We start from the raw sequence: 22,339 nt of genomic DNA on the forward strand, positions 1-22,339 counted from the left end.
TTGCATTTGGAAATGGAGAGAAAGCATTAAGGTTTGACTACAACTCACATCCCAGATAATTTATGACCTGAATTTTATTAACAATGCACTTTTTTTCATATTCCTTCTGGCCTAAAGCTGTCTATAATAGACTTGAGACTGTTAGATATACTTTTAAAAAATAGCTATCAGAAAAAATAAGCCATAAAAGAGAACAAAGGGAAAAAACATTTTTAGACAAATTCAAATAGTACTATATTAAGATATAAAATGTGTTTAATATTTTGCCATTTATTGATTTGATATTAATCCAAATATTCTTAAAGAAAATAATTTTTCAAAGAAAAATACTATTAAGTCAAGTTTAGAGTAACCATATCAAATAAAAAAAGATGAAAATGAAAAACAGTTGAGTTAGATATTGACTCAAATTTGAGCCATATTTGACACTGTCACATTATTTTTCAACATTGGTCAGTTTCACTGTGCAAAGTGATAAATAAATAAATATATTAGAAACTGCATACCATGTCTAAGTCTGGGGACTTCTGATGCAGTGAATTTTAGTCCTTTCAGAATTGATGAAAAGTTCTGGATTCTCTGAGGTTAATCCAAATCATGTCTAGGAAGACTGATTATTATTGTTATTAATATTATTGATATTTGCCAAAAATATTTCCTGTATCACAAAGGGTTGGTCCTCCAGAACTTATATATTATTGACAACCAATGATAAAGATATATTTTTGCCATTCTTAAGTAGTCGTAGCCAATGTTGAAAATGTACAAGCAATTTTCAGATCTGGCTATGGTTTGGACTTTGGATCTTGGACCAAGACCACTTTTCATCTTGATCACTAGTATGAAAATGCAAGGAGTAGGAATTGGGTATTTTCTCCTGAAACTTCTAGTCCTGTTGGAGAAGCATTTGTTATCTAAGCTGTGTGTCTACAAGTGTAAGTCATATCACTTAATGAACACTTGGCTCTTAACTTATTCATTTTATTCAAAGGACAATATTGATGACTGATTTTTTTTTCTATTAGTCACTGAGGCAATAAGGTTCCAGTTCTTTTGTGCTTACCCTTTAGATAGAAGATCTTGAGAAGCAGTTAGTCTTGGCCAACTCAGAACTGACCGAGGCCCGCACTGAGCGTGATCAATTCAGTCAGGAATCTGGAAACCTGGATGATCAACTTCAGAAATTGCTGGTAGGACTATGTACTTAAAATAGGAAGTACAAAAAAAGATTTGAAGGAAATTTTTTTTCAATTGTCAGTGAAATTTTCCTCAGAACTATATTTGCATTTTAAAAATTCTAAATGACAGTTTAATGTGTTGTGATCTTTGGTTTTTGACATGGAAACACAATTTTTTTCTAGGTAGTGATTCTAATTTTATGTAAATAAAATTTCAAATTGTACCTATTTGCTAGCCCTTCATTTTACAGTTGGTACTGCTCAAATAAGGATTAGGAAAGAAAGTCTTTCAAACTGCTAAATAATGTATTATATATGCAAAAAGCAGTGTTCAACATAAAGTCACAATGTTCGAAACTGAAAACCAGTAGTTCAGTTGTACACTTGATGCCAAATACAAATGTTGCCATAAATATATAAAAGAATTAACACTTTCCTCATGTTGGTGACTGAGCCTCTGTCTGCCTTTGGCAGTGCTGCATGAAGGCAATTAGACCACTCTTGGCAGCAGCTGCCCACAGGTAGAGGGTATGATGGAAGACATAATTGTTATATCTCCACAGACCCAGAGGGGACATGAATGGGAGATGTGGCAATGCTGGAGTCCTTCAAAAGAATCAGACCATGGACCACCTGCTGCTATTCTACTCCTACCTTACCTTTGAGCTAGACAGCCGAGTAATATCAACATGCCTTAGAGGAGTGATTTTTTTTTAACAATTCTAGGGGAGATTCTATATGGAAAATATAGTAGTTACCAAGTTAAATATGATCGTTGCTTTTTAGTACCTAATTAGATACAAAATGGCCAGGTTTCCAAAAATACCCAGAGCTTCCAAGAGGTCTGATGGTTAAAAAGTAGTACTTTTGTTCTCAAGTTAACATGATCTAAAATATATATTGTCACATCAATTTTGTTGCTATATATTAATTCTTTATCCCTTAAAAAATAACAACAATGTTCTAGTCTCATTTTGAAGTGGTTCTTTTTTATTTTCCAAGCTCTTTTTTCAGACTGTTGGAACAAGTCAGATACTCAAATCAATTGGAATGACAAATGAGCCAATGCAAAAGGTTTTTTTGAGTTTCATAAAAATTTCTGTGATTAATATATGTTCATCAGAGGAAAAGTATAAATTTGCTTAATGTGAGCTAAAAGAAGACATTTCTCCCTTCTTGAAGGCTGATTTACATAAAAGGGAAAAGGAGCTAAGTTTGGAAAAGGAGCAGAACAAGAGGCTTTGGGACAGAGACACTGGCAACAGCATTACCATTGATCATCTACGCCGGGAATTGGATGACAGGAACATGGAAGTGCAACGTCTGGAAACACTAGTAAAAACCATGAAGACTGAGTGCCAAGGGCAGATGGAGCGCCAGGTGAGATCATGGAGCCATGGCTGCTGTCTTTCTTTTTAGGGGTTTCTGGAAAAGAGGTAACAACCTGATTTCTTTCTGATTTTACTTTACTTTTAAATTATAGATATACATTAATCATGCATTTCTACATGAGAACTCATCTTCTGTAAAAGAACAAGGCCCTGCTAACACCCACCATTTAACTTATTCTGAGCTCACACAAAGGTCAAGTCTCAATCCTGCACAATGCCAGAGCTGGACATCTATTCTGTCCAAGCAGGAATCCATTCTACCCAGTCCAACAAATAGTAATGAGCTTTTCCTTGAAGACTTCAGGGAGATAGTCCTCTATTTTTATAAAGTTCTAAAAGTTAGGAAAATGTCCTGCAGCTTTACCCAGTGATTTTTAGTTCTATTCTCTGAAGCAATGCAAAACCAGTCAAATCCTTTTTCTCCCTGAGAGCCTTTTAAATACTTAAAGATTGTATAATATTCTTTTCCTTCCCAATTCCATGTATTCTCTAAGTTGAATATCCCTACTCCTTCAGTGAATCCTTCTAAGACCTTGTCTTGAGACCTTCTTCATTTTGGTCATCCTTCTCATAGACGTTCTCTAGCTCTTCAGTGTTACGGCCACAACTGAGCACAAGAGTCCCAAATGGTTTTGACTAAGACAGAGTGCAGCAAGGTTTCCTGGTCCCCAGATTGATTATGGATGACTTTCTTAGTGCAGTTGAAATTTTTTTTAATGGATATATTTCTGCTATTGACTCATATTGAACTTGCAGTCTAATGGAAATTCCCTGATTTATTTTTTAAAAATATAATAAGAAAAAAAATAAAAGGAATACAAAACAAAAAAGAACATTGTCATGTGCCCAGCAGAACATCAGGGAGGATTCAAAATATATAACAACAAATTACCAGTTCAAGAAAGTATATGTGTATTAGAAGAAATTATATTCCTGGATGTCCATCTTTTCTTTACTTCCTTGTACATTGTTCTTTTGTTTTCTGCTGCGTACTTTTATTCTTTTCCCTCTTTTTCATTACCCCCACTACTTTTGAGCAGTCTATTGTTAAGAAAGGATATATAAGTGATATATATATAATACATACACATATATACACAAAGATATACAAATACACATTGACCCCTCTCTCATATCAACATCCACATAGTTTTCCTATCCCTGCTGACTTTTTGCTTTAATTCTGCTTTTTAACTTGCCTTTCTATTACTTAACTTCCCATGAATCCCTCTCTCCCCTCGCCTTTGTTCCCCTCTCTCCCATTCCTCCCCTCTTACTCTTTATAGATTTTGGAGAGTGCTATACCATATTCATGGTATATATTTAACCCACTCCTATGTGAGTAGGTTTTCAGAACTATGGGCCCTCTTCTCTCCTCTAATGTTTCTGAGTCTATTCTTCCTCTGTACCTCATTTGTATAACATAATTACTATTTTTACCTTAATTCTATCCTATCTTTCTTTTGAACTACTGCATTGTTGATGTCGATCTTAAACACATTACCCATGTTAAAAAAAAAAAAAACAACCATAAACAGTTTGTCCATATTGAGTTCCTTGAAATTGATCTTTGATATTGACTCTTATATGTTCAATTTTCTCCTAAGTTCAAGTTTGAAATAGACGTGAACAAAGATATTCAAAGATATTGAATGCCCACTTTTTCCCTCATTCAACATTATAATTTTGCTGGATATAATATTTTTGGTCACAGACTTAATTCTTTTGATTGTCAGTAGATATGATTTCAGGATCTGTGATCTTTTATTGTGGCTGCCAATAAATCCTGTACAATTCTAGTGAATTGTTTTTTTCTTTTTTCTTGCAAAGTTTTCACTTTGATCTGGTGGTTTCGAAATTTGGCAATAATCCTATGTGTTTTTTACAAAAGATCTCGGTGAGATGGTAATTGGTGGATTTTTTCTATTTTTACTTTCCCCTTATGTTCTATCATTTTAGGACAATTTTCTTGGATTATCTCTTACATTATTGTGTTAAGATTCTTTTTTTGTTCACAACTTTTAGGTTCAATAATTCTTATATTTTTTCTTCTTGATCTGTTCTCCAGATGTGTCATTTTTCTTATGTTTCACATTCTCTTCTAATTTTTTCATTCTTTAGAATCTATTCTGTTACTTTTTGATCTCTCATAGCTTCACTGGCTTTTCCTTGCCAGATTCTAATTTTCAGAGACTTATTTTCATCTTTGAGACTCTATATTTCCTTTTCTAGCTGGTAAACTTTTTCATAATCTTCTTTTTCTTGGATGGTTTTTATTTTTTTTTTTTTAGTTTTTCCTCATTGCTTCTTATTTGATTTTTAAATTCTTTTTTGAGTTCTTCTATAAATTCTCTCTGGGCAGAGAGCCATTTCATATTACTCTTTAGGATAGAAGAAGTTCTTTTTGCTTTAGTGTCCTCCTCTGAAGATGAACCAACCTCTTCCTCCCCCAGTCATCTCTGTTCCCATAGTAAGTTTCTATGGCAAGATTCTTCTTTGCCAATTGACTTTTTTTTTTTTAAATAAGAGGTATTGGTGTAAGGCACCTCTAATCCTGGGATGGGAAGGGGATGGTGCCTCTAGCTTCACTTGAGCTCTTCCCTCTGACCAGGAACCCCAAATCAAGAGTTCCCTGCTCCTGCAAGTGCCCCACATCTATGCACTCACCAAATGCTGGTTCCTTCTCCCCCAGGGCTATAACTCTGCAGCACAGCTGGGCCGATGTTCCTAATTAGCCAAGGTTAATTCATTCTGCCCTGATTCAGATCTTGATTCCACAAAGAGATTGACAGGTGAAAGTTCCTGTTGTTTCTGCCAAGGCTCCAGCCACATCCATCTTATCCCAGGGCTCCTTACTTGGTGTTTCTTCAGAATTCACCTGAAGGTGTTTGAACTTCACACTGACCTGGAGTCTTTCTTCAGATCTTTTTGGGTTGCATTGGCTTTTTGGGTTTATTCTATTATCTTTTTCCTATTTGTAGGGGAAATCATGAGAACTTGAAATTTACTAACTTATTCCAACATCTTCCCAGAATCCTCTCCCTCTCAGATCTTTTTTTGATATGAACTTCCATTTAGCCACAAGTTCCATATTTGTACTTATAATGCTGATTTTTCAAATTAGAGGGTGAGATTTCTATTAAAATTTGTTACTAGATTCAGCCTAGTATCCTAACCTATTGACATCCTCTGACTTTATTGAGATCCTATGACTTTATCATTCACTATATTAATTATCCTTAAAGGTGTTTTATCTGCAAATTTAATAAGTATTCCATCTTTGCTTTTGTCCCAGTCATTGTTAAAAAACATTAAACAGCATAGATACCTGGGGTATGACCCTGGAGATCTCCTTCCAAGTTGACCTGGAGTTAATAAAAGTTGCTTTTTAAGTTGGGCCATTCAATCTAACTGTCTTGCCTTCAGGCCTATATACTTCCATGTTTTCTACAATTTTAGTATGAGACACTGAATGAAAGAGTTTGCTAAACTCCAGATAAATTTTATCTATACCATTTCTCTGATCTCTGAGACTGGCAGTCCCTTAACAAAAAGAAATGGAGCTATTTTGTCAGGCAAGACTTGTTCTCGATGGGAGGCCAGGCAGACTCTTTATGATCACCACTAGTTTTTCTAGAAGTTCACTCAACACTTCTTTAATAACACATTCTAGAGTTTTGTCTGAGTTCCAATCAGTCTCCACAACTTTCTCAAAGGAAAGGAACCTTCCCAGCCTTCCATCCTGGAAGAGCAACCCATTAGACCTTATAACTTTATTAAGCCTTTTCCAGCCTCCTTGCCAACATCTTATCAAACTGACTTGAAATTAGCATATGCTAGACTTCTCTTCTTCCATCTAAGTTAAGCCTTAAGTGAATTGCGTTTGGTTGTTTCATACTTGAATCAATTCATTACTTTATTCACATAGACTAAGTGATCCTTACCTTTACCATGTTTCCTGCATCTATTTGTAATTCTTCCAAATCCATGAAACTCTCTTTTCTATCAACCTTCAGATGGCAGCAATTCAGGGAAAGAATGAAAGCCTAGAGAAAGTGTCTTCCTTGACTGCTCAGTTGGAATCTACCAAAGAAATGCTCCGCAAAGTTGTAGAGGAGCTGACTGCCAAGAAGATGACCCTGGAAAGTTCTGAGAGGACTGTGTCTGATCTGACACTGTCTCTGCAAGAGAAAGAACGAGCCATTGAGGCAACCAATGCAGAGATCACCAAGCTCCGTTCTAGAGTTGACATAAAGTTACAGGAGCTCCAGCACCTTAAAAATGAAGGGGACCACCTCCGAAATGTGCAGTCCGAATGTGAGGCCCTCAAGCTGCAGATGGTGGAGAAGGACAAGGTGATTGAGATCTTGCGTCAGCAGATCGAGAACATGACTCAGCTAGTCGGCCAGCATGGGCGTACGGCTGGGGCTATGCAGGTGGAAAAAAATCAGCTCGAGAAAGAGATCAACGATCGTAAGCTAGAACTGCAGGAATTCAAGGTATGTGAGGGTCTTCAGGGACTGAGCTTCTGAAAAACTGTTTATTATGCTCTATCAAAATGTTCTCTCTCCAGTCAATTTTTGAGCAGTGGAAGCATTATAAAGTAAGACAACTGGATTAATGTAATGCAGCAATGTGACTCACTGTGTAGAAATGGGGCTCATGAACTTTAAAAAATTATTTTTTGATAATTGTATTTAAACCTAAGTGGTTTCTTTGATAATGGTGTATTTTATTTTATGCAGTTAAGAATGATTCTGAGAGGTGGTCCATAGTTTTCACCAGATTGACGAAGGGGCCAGGACTGACTAAAATGGTGAAAAACCCCTGCCTCCAAATATAGAGTATTATTAGAAGTTCTTGAGCAGGGTGTGGTATGATAAAGTTTCATATTTATAAAATTTCATAAAAATTAAATCTGATGGTAGTATGGAGTAGCAGAGAGATAAAGCTTAAGGAGACAGGTATACTGATCCTGGTGAGAAGTGTACATACCTTAGACAAAGTGTTAATGGCAGTGGCCATGGAAGGAGCAGGCTGGCACAAAAGTTCTGAGATAGGAAGACTAGGGCTTGATAACCAATTAGATACAGTAAGTGAAGGAAAGGAACACAACTGGAAGTCAGAGGAATCTGAGGTCTTGAGTATAAGTAACTGGGAAAAGGACAATTCTATTAGCAGAAATCAGGAATGAAAAATGGAACACATCCCTTCTACATCATGGAAACTAAGGGTTTGGTGCCCTCCAAATCTGGAAAATCCATGTATAATCTATAAGAGTAAACCCTTTATCTTCATTTCCCTTTAGGAAATCATATAAGGACTTAGCTATATATATATATATATATATATATTATATTATATATATATATATAATTCCAGAGTCTACTGCAGGGGTCCTCAAACTATGGCCATGGGCCAGATGCAGCAGCTGAGGACATTTATCCCCCTCATCCAGGGCTATGAAGTTTCTTTATTTAAAGGCCCACAAAACAAAGTTTTTATTTTTACTATAGTCCAGCCCTCCAACAATCTGAGGAACAGTGAACTGGCCCTCGATTTAAATAAAGTTTGAGGACCCCTGGTCTACTGGAATCTTTTTTTAAAAAGTACCAATTCTGCATCTCTGAGTATCTGAAATTTTTCTGTGTCATGTGCTGCCCTGTGCAAGTCATCTACTACTTCTGCAAAACTCCCCCCAAATTCACATTTAATTTCTTATCTGTGATATATTGAAATTATGATGGGGAAAGTTGCTATGTGGAAGGGATAATTCTGCCTATTGTTAGTCTGAGGGAAAGCTCCGCCAGTTGCAGCATGCAGCTCTGCATGTAGGGGCGTACTGTCAGAGTCATAGAACCACGAGAGCTGGAAGAGGCCTCGTGGAGGCCGCCTAAGTGGGCCAGCCTTCATCTACCAATGAACAAGCTGAGACGCAGGGAATCTGCCCAGGGTGGGCTTTGAGATGAGGTTCTCTGTCTTCAGATCTTTGGTCTTTGGCTGGCATGGGTCTTCTCCTAATGTCAGCCACTTTTCTACTGAAGTAGCTACAAAGGGTGCCTCTGGCTCCGCACTAAGCAAGGGTTTCCTTGCCTTCTAATTTTATTCTATTAATGCTTTAAATAAGAGTAATAAGGCAGCTTGCTGACATAGTGGATAGAATGTTGGTCCTGGTGCGAGGACCTGAGTTCAATTCTGACCTCAGACACTTCCTAGCTATGTGACCTTGGGCTAATCACTTAACCCTGTAGGCCTCAGTTTGTCAACCATAAAATGAGCTGGAGAAGGAAATGGCAAAACCATCTTTGCCAAGAAAACCCCAAATGGGGTCATGAAGAGTTGGACATGACTGAAATGACTCATTAACAGTTATTATAAATATGTGCATGTATAGAATGTGTTTCTGAATCCTTTATATTGATTCATGCAATTAGATTATAAAAGACAAGAAAGATTCAAAAATACGTGAGCTTGAAGCCCGGCTAAGTGACTTGGAACTTGAAAAGGTGAAGCTGGTGAATGCTGGGTCTGAACGGCTCCGTGCAGTAAAAGACATAAAACAGGAGAGAGACCAGCTCTTAGCTGAGGTGAAAAATAGTCGGAATGAGCTCTCCAGTCTTTCAGGTATGGGGCCCTCGGGCCTGCCCACGAGGCTGAGCCTTGATGAAAGCAGGCACTTATATCTCCTGGCACCTAACATGGACTCTAGGAACAGGACAAACAAAGCAGGACAAAGCTGGTTTTCAGCTGTGGCGAGAATACCAATGCCACTAGTCCTGCTGTCGCAATGGGGCCATTCAGATGGATTTCTGATAGGTAGGACTAAGCTTATGACATGGACCTGATATGTATGTTCTACATGCGTACTTGTCTTATATTTACTACATTTAACTTCGAGAGGCCTCAGCCAGTAAAATTTAGCACTTGATTAATAAACATGAGCTGTCTTGCAGTTTCACTAATAGTTTATTAATAATGAAGCACAAAGTGTGAACAGTCTTTTGGGAATTTGTTGGAAGGAAAACTGGGAGGAGTTAAGAATGCATTTCATGATTAATATAATATGTCTCTAATATTTCTCAAAATGTTAACGTAGATAAAGTCATATTTAGGGGAATTGACAGTTTCAAGCCTTCTTCTTCTGAGTCCTCTTTATAAATTAAGAAACCTTTTGTCAGCCACTAGTTTCACTTAATTTATGTGTGTGTTGAATGAATTCAGATTTTCATCTGTTCTCTCCTTTTCACTCCATCTTTCACTTGTCCCTCATTCGACAACTCCTAGTGAGAACAAGATTTCCCTTATCTAATCACTCATGAAGTGATTTCTGCCTGTCAGTGTCTTAGCAGACAAGCTGAATATTAGTTAATTTTTTTTTGACTTCTGGTGTTTGAATTTTGAGAGAGGACCTCCAGAAATAGATTGTGTCTGAGAACAAGGAACAACTTCATTGGATTTACCCAAAGTGATGTAACCCACCCTACAAACCAAATTCCAAGTTCAGATACTTTAACTTGAGAATTATTTGTAATCTTTTGTCCCTAATCATTTGTTAAAACAAATTTCCTTTAATCTGCTAATGTGTAAACAAGTACATGTGATAGGTCATCTTTCATTAGTTGTGATAAATCTACATTTATGACAATGGGAAAGATAGGTCAACTTCAGTTAATTGGTATTATATTGTGCAGAGGACTATGAAGTTTTGAAAAGAAATTATCGAAACAAAAGTGAAGAGATGGAATGTACCACAAACAAGCTGAAAATGCAATTGAAATCTGCACAGGCTGAACTGGAGCAAACAAGAAATACTTTAAAGACAATGGAAGGATCCGATGGCCATGGTATGATATAGTCAACAGATTCTTTTCTTTCTTCTGTTTTTCTTTTCTTTCTGTAGAATCTTTCTGATTCTACTGGTCTAGAGTTGCAAATATACCTCACCTACTCTGCCAATGCTTCCAGGCACTCAGACACATAAGAATTGGTGGACCCCAGTGAGAGAGCCCAAGGATGACGTGTAGGGCTGTTTCCAGCCCTCAAAGTTACTCCCTCAAAGCAGGGAGTAGTTGCTCCTAAAGTAGGAGCACCTTCGTTCTCGTGGTATTATATAAACCAGACCAAACCAGCACATGCAACACTGGGTCCAACTGGGTCCAGAGTCAAGAGGCACGAGTCTGAATAAGGTTATTAGAACCTTGGGAATGTCTGAGCCTGTTTCCTCATCTGTAAAATGAGCAGAATTAAAAGCTTTTGCATTATATAACCTACTTCATGAAGTTGTTCTTAGGGTCAAATGAGAGGAGACTAGGTTTATTATGCAAATGTAAGCTATTGTTATTGTCATCACAGCTGTTATTTCTGACTATTTCTGATGTCTCCAATCCCAGTTCTTTATATAGAAATGGACATGAATGTAACTAATTATAAAGAATGTATAATACCTTTTTGATTACCCACATGTGAATCATATCCTTTGTGAGCTCCATATAACTTGAAAATTTGGGGCCACAAGTATTAAAGCCCAAGTTCTAGAAGTAGAGTTACTGACCTAACCCATAAGTCAAGTACTTATTTAAGTTCCCAAATAAATAAGCATTTTGATGGTAAGTAGGATAAATATGATGGTAAATGCATTAGGCCATCTATTTCCAGATCTATTTCTCACCCCAGGTCAGCCCGGTTTATTCAAGTTAATGGATTGACCTGGATTCTCTTTTGATCTACATAATAACCACAGTATGACCTATAAGTTTAAAAAGTACACATGAAGGCCAAATTAAACCTGGCTACACCGAGTATAAGTTTTCTATTTCTCACAAATTTCTGGTAATTTTATAAATCAAAAGGCCATTAATGAAATTTTCATTGAAAGCCACACGCCATCCACATAATACCTGGTGAACACACAGAGCCAAACAGATCATAATTATCATCTTGGAGCCTTTGACCAATTAATTATATCCTACATTTATTGAATGCCTTTTTAAAAAATCAAGCAAATGGTATTTAAAGAATCACAAGTCAGGGCCTTTCTTTTGATTTTAAAGGATCATACATTTTCCTTGTTTTTTTTCCCCCCCATTTGGTCTCATTTGGATTATACCTGTTTTCTTCTAAGCAAACAATTGCTATTTTAAAGGCTATTTCTTTGGTTAACATGAAGATTCAGGTTATTTACTATGCATAACTAGAACGAAGCTAAGTGATCTTTTCAGTTAGGTTATTATAAAAATCCAGCCCTTTCCACATCTTCAAGGTTGTAGGCTATGAGAAGTTCAGCTTCATTCTAATAAACGACCATTCCCACTCTTCAATTCTACCCTTATCATTTTTCACTATCATAGCCACATCCAGGCTCATACTAGTGACTGATTTTCATTGTACTCTCATGACTACAGGGAGTTCCAATCACATAACAGTAACCAGGAGAATGAAAATTGAATGTTTTATGATGTCACTGGAATCTTAAGGCATATACAGAACATTGATTTCTTATGTAGTAGTATCACTGTGATCAAGGAAAATCATTTTGATGAACAATTATAAGATATCCCTTTTATCTAAGTTTCTCTCTCCATATATGTATGTATGTCCGTAACTATGAGTCTGATCATTGTTCTTAACTCAATTATATAAAGAAAACTGACACCAAAAAAAAAAGTTTAAACCATTGTATAATTTACAAGATAACTATGTTCCATTGGACCAAAGAAGCTAATTCTTTTGGCAAAAACAAAGCCACAAGGAATGGTTATTGGATTTCCCCTGTCCATAACCTTTGGGAAACAGTGCCTTCTGGAGGCACCTATCTGCTGGACCTGGAGTCAGGAAGACGTGAGTTCAAATCCAGCCTCAGACACTTACTAATCATTTAACTTACAAATCATTTAACCTTAGCTTGCTTCCATTTTCTCTTCTGTAAAATGGGAATAATAGTAGCCCTAATTCCCAGGGTTGTTATGAAAATCAAAGGAGATAATATTTGTAAAGCATTTATCATATTACTTGACACATAGTAGGTGCTTAATAAGTGCTTGTTTCCTTTCTTTTTTCTTCCTGCCATGACACACAATCCTTTCCACCTTGGGGATCCCATTGATTTATAATCTCAAGGCACAGCAGAATCCATATAATTATTATTATTATGTCTCCTTACTTTATAAGTTTGTTAGTTTGCAACTTAGAATGGCTTTGAAAAAAAGCATATAGTTTATGGAACACATAGTTTAAAACAAATAAACAGACAGTTTATAGTTTATAGAATGTTCATAAATAAGTAAGCAATTAGCACTTCCTTTTTACAGCCATGAAAGTTGCAATGGGAATGCAGAAGCAAATCACTGCCAAAAGAGGACAAATAGATGCCCTGCAGAGCAAGATTCAGTTCTTGGAGGAAGCAATGACAAATGCATCTAAGGTGAAGTAAGACCTCAAAGTAGAAATGGCCCAATTCATCCTAAGAATTGCTTTATACTGGGGAAAAAAATAAGTACCTTTTTATTCTAAAAATGAAAACTTGTATTTTGGAACTTTGTTATTATAAAGATTTCCTCATCTCAATTCAGAAAAGCACAATTTGTAGTGACTGGGGATCCATTTTATTAGGGACAAAACCAGGAAGAACTGTCCTGCATTTAGAAATTTGAATGTTCTGCTAAATACTGCTTTAGTTGTAATCTCACAAATTTTGGTATATCATTATTATTATTGTCTTTAATGAAATTATCGATAGTTTCTGTGATTTATTCTTTGGACAATTGATTCTTTTTGATTAGATTATTTAGTTTACAATTTTTAATTTATGTTTCCAAGGTTCTTCAATGAATGCAATTTTTATTATGTTATAATCTGAAAAAGATATATTTAAGATTTTTGCTTTCCTGCATTTGTTTGTGAGGGTTTTATGCCCTAACACACATTTTTTGTGAAGCTAAGAAAAAAAGTATATTCCTTTCTATTCTCATTCATTTTTCTCCAGAAGTCTTCTTTTCTGACTTTTCTAACAATCTATTCTTCTTCTTAAGTTTTTACTTATTTTATAGTTTGATTTATCCGAGAAGGATAAATTAAAGTTTTCCACTATTGTTTTACTATTTTCTCCTGTAATTTAACATTGAAGTCTGTTTTGCTTCGGACTGTTGCCTCCCATAACCTTCCCATTTGCAAATGTAAACAACTTAATCTTATTAAGTTTTGATAATTTCTCACTTCTCCTGAGTCTTGTGTTTAAAAGTCAAGTTTTCTATTCAGCTCTGGTGTTTTCATCAGCAATGCTTGAAAGTTCTTTATTTCATTAAATATCCATTTCTTTCCGTAAAGGTTCATACTCAATTTTGCTTGGTAGATTATTCCTGGTTATAATCCTAGCTCCTCTGCCTTCCAAGATATCATATTCCAAATCCTTCATATCTTTAATGTGAAAGCTGCTAAATCTTGTGTGATCTTGACTGGCTTTATAACATTTGAATGGTTTCTTTCTGGCTACTTGAAGTATTCTTTCCTTGACCTATAGCCAAGCTCTGGAACTTGGCTATAATTTTCATTTTGGAATATCTTTCAGGAGCTGATCAGTAGTTTATTTCAGTTTCTTTTTACCCTTCAGTCCTAAGATATCAGGGCATTTTTCTTGATAATTTCTTGAAAGATGATATCTAGGCTTTTTTTGTTGTTGTTATGCCTTTAGGTAGTCCAGTAATTCTTAAATTATTTCTTCTTGATCTATTTTTCAGAGTAGTTGTTTTTCTGATGAAATATTTCACATTTTCTTCCATTTTCCCATTCTTTTGACTTTTTAAAATTGATTCTTGATATATTCTGAAGTCATTAAGCTTCCATTTAACCAATACAGATTTTTAAGGAATTATTTGCTTCTATGAGCTTTTGTACCTAGGAAGAAGGAGCATATTGCTATCTCATTTCATCAGAGAATTAGAAAATGTCAACACGTTATAGTTAGTGTTTTTAGGAACTGAATCTAACATAATTCAATCCAACTCAATTCAGCAATTTTTATTAAACACCCTCTATATGTAAGAATTGGAAGACAAAAATAAAACAGTCCCTTCCCTCGCAGAATGGACATTTTATTAAAGATCCCTTCATGGACATCAATGAAGAAATACAAAGTATGATTCATATGACCAATGGTTTCTGACTACAAGATAATTTGAGGATTGGGTAAAGCAATATAATCTAGGGAAATCAGCAAAGGCCCAACTAACCAATAAGCAGAAGAAGGCAATAAACATTATAGAGCTTACTGTGTGCCAGGTACATCCCTCATTTGATCCTTACAACAATCCTGGAAGACAGAAGCCATTATTATCCCTATTTTACAGTTGAAGAAACTGAGGCAAACAAATCTTAAGTGACTTGCCCAAGGTCATGATGGATAGTTCTGAGATTAGCAATGCCAGATAATGAAGGGCTTTACATGAGAAACAGAGGAGTTTGAGTTTTATTCTTGAGGACAAAAAGAAGCCACTGAAGTTTCTTAAGCCTCAAAGGATGTGTTCAGAGCAGTAGATTAGGATTGTCCTATGGCAGCTGTGGGGAGGATGGAGTGTGGGAAGGCTGAAGGTTGGGAAACTAGGTGGGATGCCTTTATAATTGTTCCTGACCTAGGTGGAGGTCCTCGAGGGCAGAGAATAATAAGATGGATGCAAAAGATATTAGATTTAGGAATAAACACACAAAACCCCCTCGTGATATCAGATAACTTTTTGCTATGACAAAACCCTGAAAATGTTATCTATATGTTTTTTAGATTTGTACCCTTTTGATATGCAATAAAGGAGGGTGAGAAGTTGAGACTATTGTTAGCCCTGAGCAAATAGTATATGGAAGTGTAAGATACAAAGGGAACAAGAAGAAGAGAAATAATAAAAAGAAGATATTAAAATTATATTAGAAATCACATTGAAGTGTATTTGCTTTACAAAAGCATTTTCTTATATTAGCTTAAACTAAAATTTTAAATAGTTATAAAATATAATATATAAAAGTAAGTTTTATAAAGTAAAAAATGTGACTTTACTTAATTACATGGAATTTAATTCAGAAAATATTTACTAATAGTTGACTGGGGAGAGATTTCCTGGAAATTAAAACTGCCCTAGGTGCTAGAACCTGGGATGGTGGTAGATTTCCTTTTACTGGAAGTCAAGGGTCAGAAATATTGAATCAAGGCTGTCAGGAATGTCGACAGGGAATTCTTTAGGGCAGGTGCAAGTCAGGCAAGAGGAACTGAGGTCACCTTTCCCAGTCTGAGATTCTGAGTTGACCTTAGGCTAGTCCCATCTTTCCTCTGAGCAGAACTAATCTAAGGCCTCTCTTCTCCCTTGTCTGGGACAGTCAACATCAATCATCTTATGAAAGCCCCCTCCAAGTAGGTTCCACTGGCAAGACTAAGGCATAGACATGGGAAAAAGAAAAAGCTCAGGATAAGAAAGGAAGATGAGGAACTGAAAAGTAAAATAAATGGGTCAAGGAATCTGAGAATGTGCCACATGGGAGCAGTGTTACCAGTTCCATACATTGGGGCAACTAAAGAATCCCCTCTTCAGTAAGGGGAACTCTCTACCATCCCAGGTACTAGCATCTAGGGCAGCTTTAAGTTCCAGGAAATGTCTTCTCAGTCAACTATTAGTAAATATTTGGTGAGAAAAATCCTATCAAAAAATAGGCAAATATATACATTGATTTTTAGCCCCATGTAAGGCCAGTCTGCCCTACCTAATCAGAAAAGGAAAAATAACTTAAAGTGATATCAATAGGGAGAGTATTTTTACTCCTATATTTTTCATATATCTCTCCCCCTCATCTGTCCACTGATACTTGAAGTACATTGTATTGACTGCTTTGTTGACTGATATTGAAGTTTGAATATTTGAATGACTTGGAGGAAAGAAAACTAAACTGGAGTCAGAAGATCCAGGCACAAATACTAAACTCAGCCATAACATCTTGATTCTTTGGGCAAATCATTTAACTGCTTCAGGCTCAGTTTTTGCATACTATTTGGGGTTGTTAGGGAGGCACCTTAGAGATCATCTAATCCAACCTCTTCATTTTACAGATGAGAGTATTAAAGTTTTTAGGGGAAGGGAGACTATAAATTGACCAAAATAATAGAGATAGTTAAGTAGGAATTTAATTCAGGTCCTTGGACTCTCTAATTAGGATCTCTTTCAACTTTCAGCTCTAATGTGCTCAGCATTTTATGAGCATATCTCCATATTTTATAATAAATTTTGGGGTTGAGTAATTTTGATGCAAGTTAAGTAATAATATACCTTCAGTTGAGTTTTGAACAATCTCAAAAAATTGGAAATTGGCAAAAAATGTCAAATGGACATATCTTCTATAGTAATAATTGGATTTTAATAAAATTTGGTACGGTGGATATCTGCAGTTCTGAGAAGCATTAATTCTTTTAACAAGTAAATACATAGTTAATATCTCTTTAGTGGTCTTCAATCAAATATTATATTTATTAAACTTAAGAGAAATAATCATAGGGCTATCTAGCAGTGAGGAAAATAAGAATGTATTATCTATATAAACATGAGTTACTTCCTTTCAGTCTTGCTAATAAATAAATAATTGAATAGTATAAAATAATTTAACATTAAAGTTAGGTTTCACTGAATCAATAGCTTACATTTCTATCACCTAGTAATAGCAGTCAGATTATCCCAGAGATGCTTTCTTCTCTATAATCATAGGAGAAGCGTTTCTTAAAAGAAGAGAAAAATAAACTAAGTCAAGAATTGAACATTGTTGCAACAGAAAAAAACAAAATGGCAGGGGAGCTGGAGATCCTGAGATCCCAAGAGCGGCGTTTGAAAGAAAAAGTTGCTAACATGGAAATTGCTCTTGATAAGGTAATTGTTATTTGAACTGATCATTTAACTTAAAGAAAAATATTTTTATTCTGAATACAAACATCTCCAGAGTGAATATTTCCATATGCATAGAGGGCACAAAAAAAGGATTGTCAATGAAATCATGATTCTCTGTATCACAATGCTTGTTTTTTTAAATTTACTAAGTTTAACATGTCCTTTTCAAAACTCATTTGTTTGTAGTTCCTTCCAAACTTGCTTCTTTTCTTTTTTTTGGATGTAGAAAAATATTTCAGTGGTTTTCTTTTTGCTAACCCCTTCGTTCTCTTAACCCTATTCCACTTAAAAAAATTAAAATAAAAAAAAAACCTCTTGTAATAAATAAATATAGTTAAGCAAAATGAATTCATATTGTGACCATGTCAAAAAACATGTTTCATCAAAAGTCTTTTGGAGACATGGTTCTTCATTGCATTGATCAAAGTTAAGTCTTTCATTGTTATTATTATGTAAATTATTCTCCTGGTTCTTTTACTTCATTCTACACCCAGGAATTTCTGAAATTATCCCTTTTATCATTTCTCATGTGCAATAAATAATTCCATTACATTTACATATCACAATTTTTTTCAGCTGTTATCCAAATGTTGAATACCCACAAAGTTTCTTTTTTTAAACCCTTTGTGATCAGTAAATTTATTTTGTTTGTTTAATATTTCCTTCCTGTTATGGTTTTCTCTCTGAACTTTATTCTCTGTCTTCCTCAGTTTGCCTGTGGAGTTTAATGTATTTATGTACTAGACTTTGAGAGTGTGTATGTGCATGTGTATATGCTCAATCTTCCTTTGTCCCTCTCAGATTCATATGATGCCTGTTTCCCCCATCTTTTCCTCCATGTTTGTAAAGTCTTCTCATTCATCTTAATTTTGCAGAATCTCAAGATCTGCCTTTTTTTTCCTTCTTTACATAGTAATATATTCCTTTTACTTTCACTTGTTTTTATCCTTTTATTTAAATTAAATGTAGAATTAAAACAGTCTATTCCTGGGTTTTAAGCTTTTTTCCTCTTAATTTAATTCTTTCACTAATCTATGAAAACATCAATGTTCTAAAGGGACAATTGTTTCTTCATCCCATTAGAATGGTAACCTTTCATCATCATAGAATCCTTTCCAGTTGTTCATATATTTTTGCCTTTTTGGTATCTCTGGACATTTACATGTCAAAATTTCTACTCAGCTAGAACTGAGTTTTTCATCAGAAGTACTTGAAATTTTTCTATTCCAGTAATGGCTAAGTTTTTGCAGGGCAAGTTATTTTTAATTTTAGCTCATATTTTTGTCTTTTAGAAGATATACTCCCCAATAATGGCTAAGTTTTTGCAGGGCAAGTTATTTTTAATTTTAGCTCATATTTTTGTCTTTTAGAAGATATACTCCAAGCTCTCCTCTCATTTAAAGTAGAAGCTTCCAGGTCTTGTTTGACACTGACTAGCTCCTAGGTAGTTGAACTGATTATTTCTGGTTGCTTGCACTTTTTGTATTTGAGGCTTTTCTTTTCAAGATTTGGGTTTATTTCAGAAAATGATAGGTAGATTTTAAAATATATATTTACTGTGCCCTTTGGTTCTAATTAACTTGGGTGGTTTTCATTAAAAAATTTAAAAACATAATGTGGAGGCTTTTAAAAAAATATGGTTTTTACAGTTTCCAATTATTCTTAAATTATCCCCCCTTAACCTGTTCTGCAGGCCAGTTTGTTTTAAATATCTTTTATTTTATATTTTCTTGTATTTTTTCACCTTTCAGTTTATTCTCATATTTCTTCAGAGTATTGCACCAAGGCCAGGCTTTGCCCTCTTCCCCATTTATGGGAGGAGTAGCTAGCCCTTTCTGGTCATGTCCTGGGTCTCTTAGATTCCTGTGCTGAGCTTCAATTCCTATGCTTAAGGCACCTACTTCTTTGAGTTTCAGTGCCCTGAATATTTCAAGACTCTTGTCTAGTGTCTCAGGACACAGTGTGGGGGTCCTTGGGTCCATGATCTGTCCTAGTAATAGTGCTGTCCTTACTACAATGGCTTCTAATAATCTCAGTGGTTCCCAGACTCTTCGCGGTGTGATTCTTTGTGGTTTTCTTTGTGGGAAGGAGGTGGGCCCCTGCTCTTATTGCTTCTGGACACAGACTTTCAAAACTATCCATTGTTTGTCTCTTCTCGGATCATTCTGAGAGCCTCCTGATTTGCCTGTGCTCATGCTGGCTTTTATTCTACTTTCTCATTGAATTTCTTGATCACTATTTTTTTCTGGTGTATTTGTTCAGTTTTGGCTAGAGTAGATGTGGAGAAACAGTGAAGTCTGCCGCCTTTCAGGAAGTCAACTTGACTAAAAGTACCCATTATTTCATTTTCTGTTCAAAATATTTCTCGGTATAATTTACAGAAACATAGAATTTCAGAGTTGGAGGGACATTGATGACCATCTAAGCCACCCTATTCATAAGCAAAAGTCCCCTTTATGACAGAGCTGACAAATTGTCATCAAATCTCTGCTGGAAGTCTTTCATTGTGAGAAGGAAATCATAGTCTTTCCCAAGGCAGCCCCTCCCTTTTGGAAATTCATTTTTAGAAAGTTTTTCCTGCCTTCAAACCTCACTTTATGTCTTTGCATCTCCTAGCTCAGATCTATTCTTTGAAATTAATCAGCACACAATAGTCTCTTTCCCACCAGAAGTTTGAAGGCAGCCTCCTAAACTTTCCTAGACCCTTCTGCAGATCTTCCTGCACTGTGCTGCTTGCCCTCCTCTTGACATTATCTGGTTTATTAATGTCTTTCCTAAAATGGTATGCCCTAAAATGACCACAATCATCTGCCCCAGCTCAGTTTACACAGAACTACAAGAATCCTCATAGCTGGAAGCTCTGCACTCATCCCTTGGGTTTGGGGAATCTACCATACACTGCTGGTTCATGTTGAACTTACCTCCCACGAAAACCCCAAGAACTTTTTCAGACAAACTTTAGGCCTCTTTCATTTGAATTCATCCATTTGGACAATTTCAAAACAAATCATTTTAAAAAAACAAATCACAAACCCAATCTTGCAAAACCACGTTCTTTGCTAGATTACTTAAAAGTACTAGTGTCCTAGGAAGAGTTTTTAAGGATGAAGATGACTTTCATTTTCTTATTTAGCAGGATGGGTTCTCCTAGGAAATGAACAATAGTAAAATGAGCCCAAGAATTTTAACAGACATTTAATTACCTCTACAAATAAAGAATATTATTCTTACAATAGCCCTAAATAACTATAGATCATATTCACATAGTTTGTTAAGGTTTGCATTTCAATTTACTATCTCAGTTGTTCTTTGTAACAGCTATATAAGGCAGGTACTATCGCCATTTTACAGATCACAAATTGAATATTTTTTACATAACTTCTAAGTATCTAAGTTGGGATTTGAACCCTGTTCTCTCCTGTTTCCAAGTCTTAGAAAGTAGTTCAAGCACCTACCTCTTCATAGTACCATATGGTCAAGCAGGCCATCATTCCCTAACTACAGTAGAATTCTATAAACCCTCCGAGGGCCAGTTGGACTCACCTTGTACAAGGGCATGCAAGTCAGCTGCTGCTCTGTACATTAGGAGGGCCCGGAAGAAATGTCCAAAGACTGTGCCTCTTGGATGCTGGTCTTCAGTCTAGTAGGTCGTTATCTTTGTTTTCCAGAGACTGCTTCCAGAGACTATGCCTTCTGCATTCCAAGCTTGATGCCAGCCAGACCCGAGGGTCAGGAAGGGTTCCCCTCTGCCACCACTGTGCCTCTTCCCCTTTGCAAAAGACAAATCAGTTATAGTCCAAGGCAGCTTATTACAATTAGTTTTAAAACAAGTAATTCCCCCCTTAGTTTAGCAAATCACTCTTACTGCCGGCTATTTCCAACACTTCCTATTCTAACTGGAACGAAGTCAAGAAAGAATAAAATTTTCGGTCTCCCAATCCAAAAACTAGAAGGTAGCAAGATACCAGTTGGTAATTATAATAATGCCAAGGACGCCTAAATAGGCAAGTTCCTAACCATATATGCATATATAATAATTTTTCTTGCTTTTACATTTTTTCAAAGGAAAAATCCATTGCCTTTATAGATCTAATAACTTAAAAAATCTATAAAGTAACAAAAGTATCAGCCTTTCTAAAATTAGTTCAGAGTAATAAGGCTATTCACTATTCATTATGTTAATAATAAGGACATATTAGAATAGGAATATGCCTAAGTGTAACCTTAGTGACCTGAATTAATTTGCCTAGTTAATTTGTATAAACATCTGTTATCAAAGAATACTTAGCACTAGAGATTCCATTAAGTAAGACTAGTGTAATAAGTGAAGCAATGACAGAAGTTTTAAATTCTTTTGAGGGTTATATGTGGCTAAAGAGACATTGTTTTTACCAATATTATTTATTATTAGGCCATTTTAAGTGGAAGAACAGCATTAGGTTCCTTGTGCCTACAAGTACGTAGGATACCTCAATGTGCCTCATTCTGTCTAATCCAAATCTGAGTAATTCTAACTATGCATTATTCTCTCTAAAAATGGTGACTTCCTTATTAATAAGTTTCCCTGGTCATAATTCATCCTTCATTTTGTGTATTTCTGTTGTCTCTTTGACCCCATTTGGGGTTTTCTTGGAGTGGCCTGCCATTTCCTTTCCCAATTCATTTTACAGATGAGGAAACTGAGGCAAACAGGGTTAAGTGAATTTCCCAGAGTCATAAAACTAGTAATCTAATTTCACATTTGAACTCAGGTCTTTTTGACTCCAGGCCCAGCACCCTTTTATTTACTGTACCACCAAACTACTCATGTATATTTTAATCTAACTCTACCTCCCATGTTTTAATCAAGACCTCTTAGCATTTG

At 35.6% G+C, this 22,339-nt stretch overlaps 1 protein-coding gene and 1 long non-coding RNA gene across 14 annotated transcripts in view; one reads left to right on the forward strand and one right to left on the reverse strand.

The window, feature by feature from the left end:
• The window catches only part of CCDC158 (coiled-coil domain containing 158), a 127,796-nt gene that overhangs the window by 60,199 nt on the left and 45,258 nt on the right, over nucleotides 1-22,339 (forward strand). For 11 of the 12 annotated variants that reach the window (XM_051967409.1, XM_051967416.1, XM_051967408.1 and 8 more), the window contains 7 exons: nucleotides 1,071-1,190; nucleotides 2,361-2,558; nucleotides 6,586-7,068; nucleotides 9,004-9,193; nucleotides 10,261-10,413; nucleotides 12,877-12,989; nucleotides 17,299-17,457. In XM_051967409.1, coding sequence (XP_051823369.1) covers nucleotides 1,071-1,190; nucleotides 2,361-2,558; nucleotides 6,586-7,068; nucleotides 9,004-9,193; nucleotides 10,261-10,413; nucleotides 12,877-12,989; nucleotides 17,299-17,457 — 1,416 coding nt within the window. The remainder of the gene's footprint in view (nucleotides 1-1,070; nucleotides 1,191-2,360; nucleotides 2,559-6,585; nucleotides 7,069-9,003; nucleotides 9,194-10,260; nucleotides 10,414-12,876; nucleotides 12,990-17,298; nucleotides 17,458-22,339) is intronic. The other variant, XM_051967417.1, reaches the window with a different exon arrangement.
• Nucleotides 966-6,196, reverse strand: LOC127541999 (uncharacterized). 2 transcript variants are annotated; one of them, XR_007948521.1, is made up of 3 exons: nucleotides 5,898-6,196; nucleotides 2,450-2,603; nucleotides 966-1,196 (listed from the first exon to the last, which is right to left on the reverse strand). It is a non-coding gene; the product is annotated as an uncharacterized LOC127541999 (long non-coding RNA). The 2 variants fall into 2 exon arrangements; XR_007948520.1 differs by having other exon boundaries at nucleotides 966-1,203.

Source organism: Antechinus flavipes, chromosome 6 (assembly GCF_016432865.1).
Source record: "Antechinus flavipes isolate AdamAnt ecotype Samford, QLD, Australia chromosome 6, AdamAnt_v2, whole genome shotgun sequence".
NCBI lineage: Eukaryota > Metazoa > Chordata > Mammalia > Dasyuromorphia > Dasyuridae > Antechinus > Antechinus flavipes.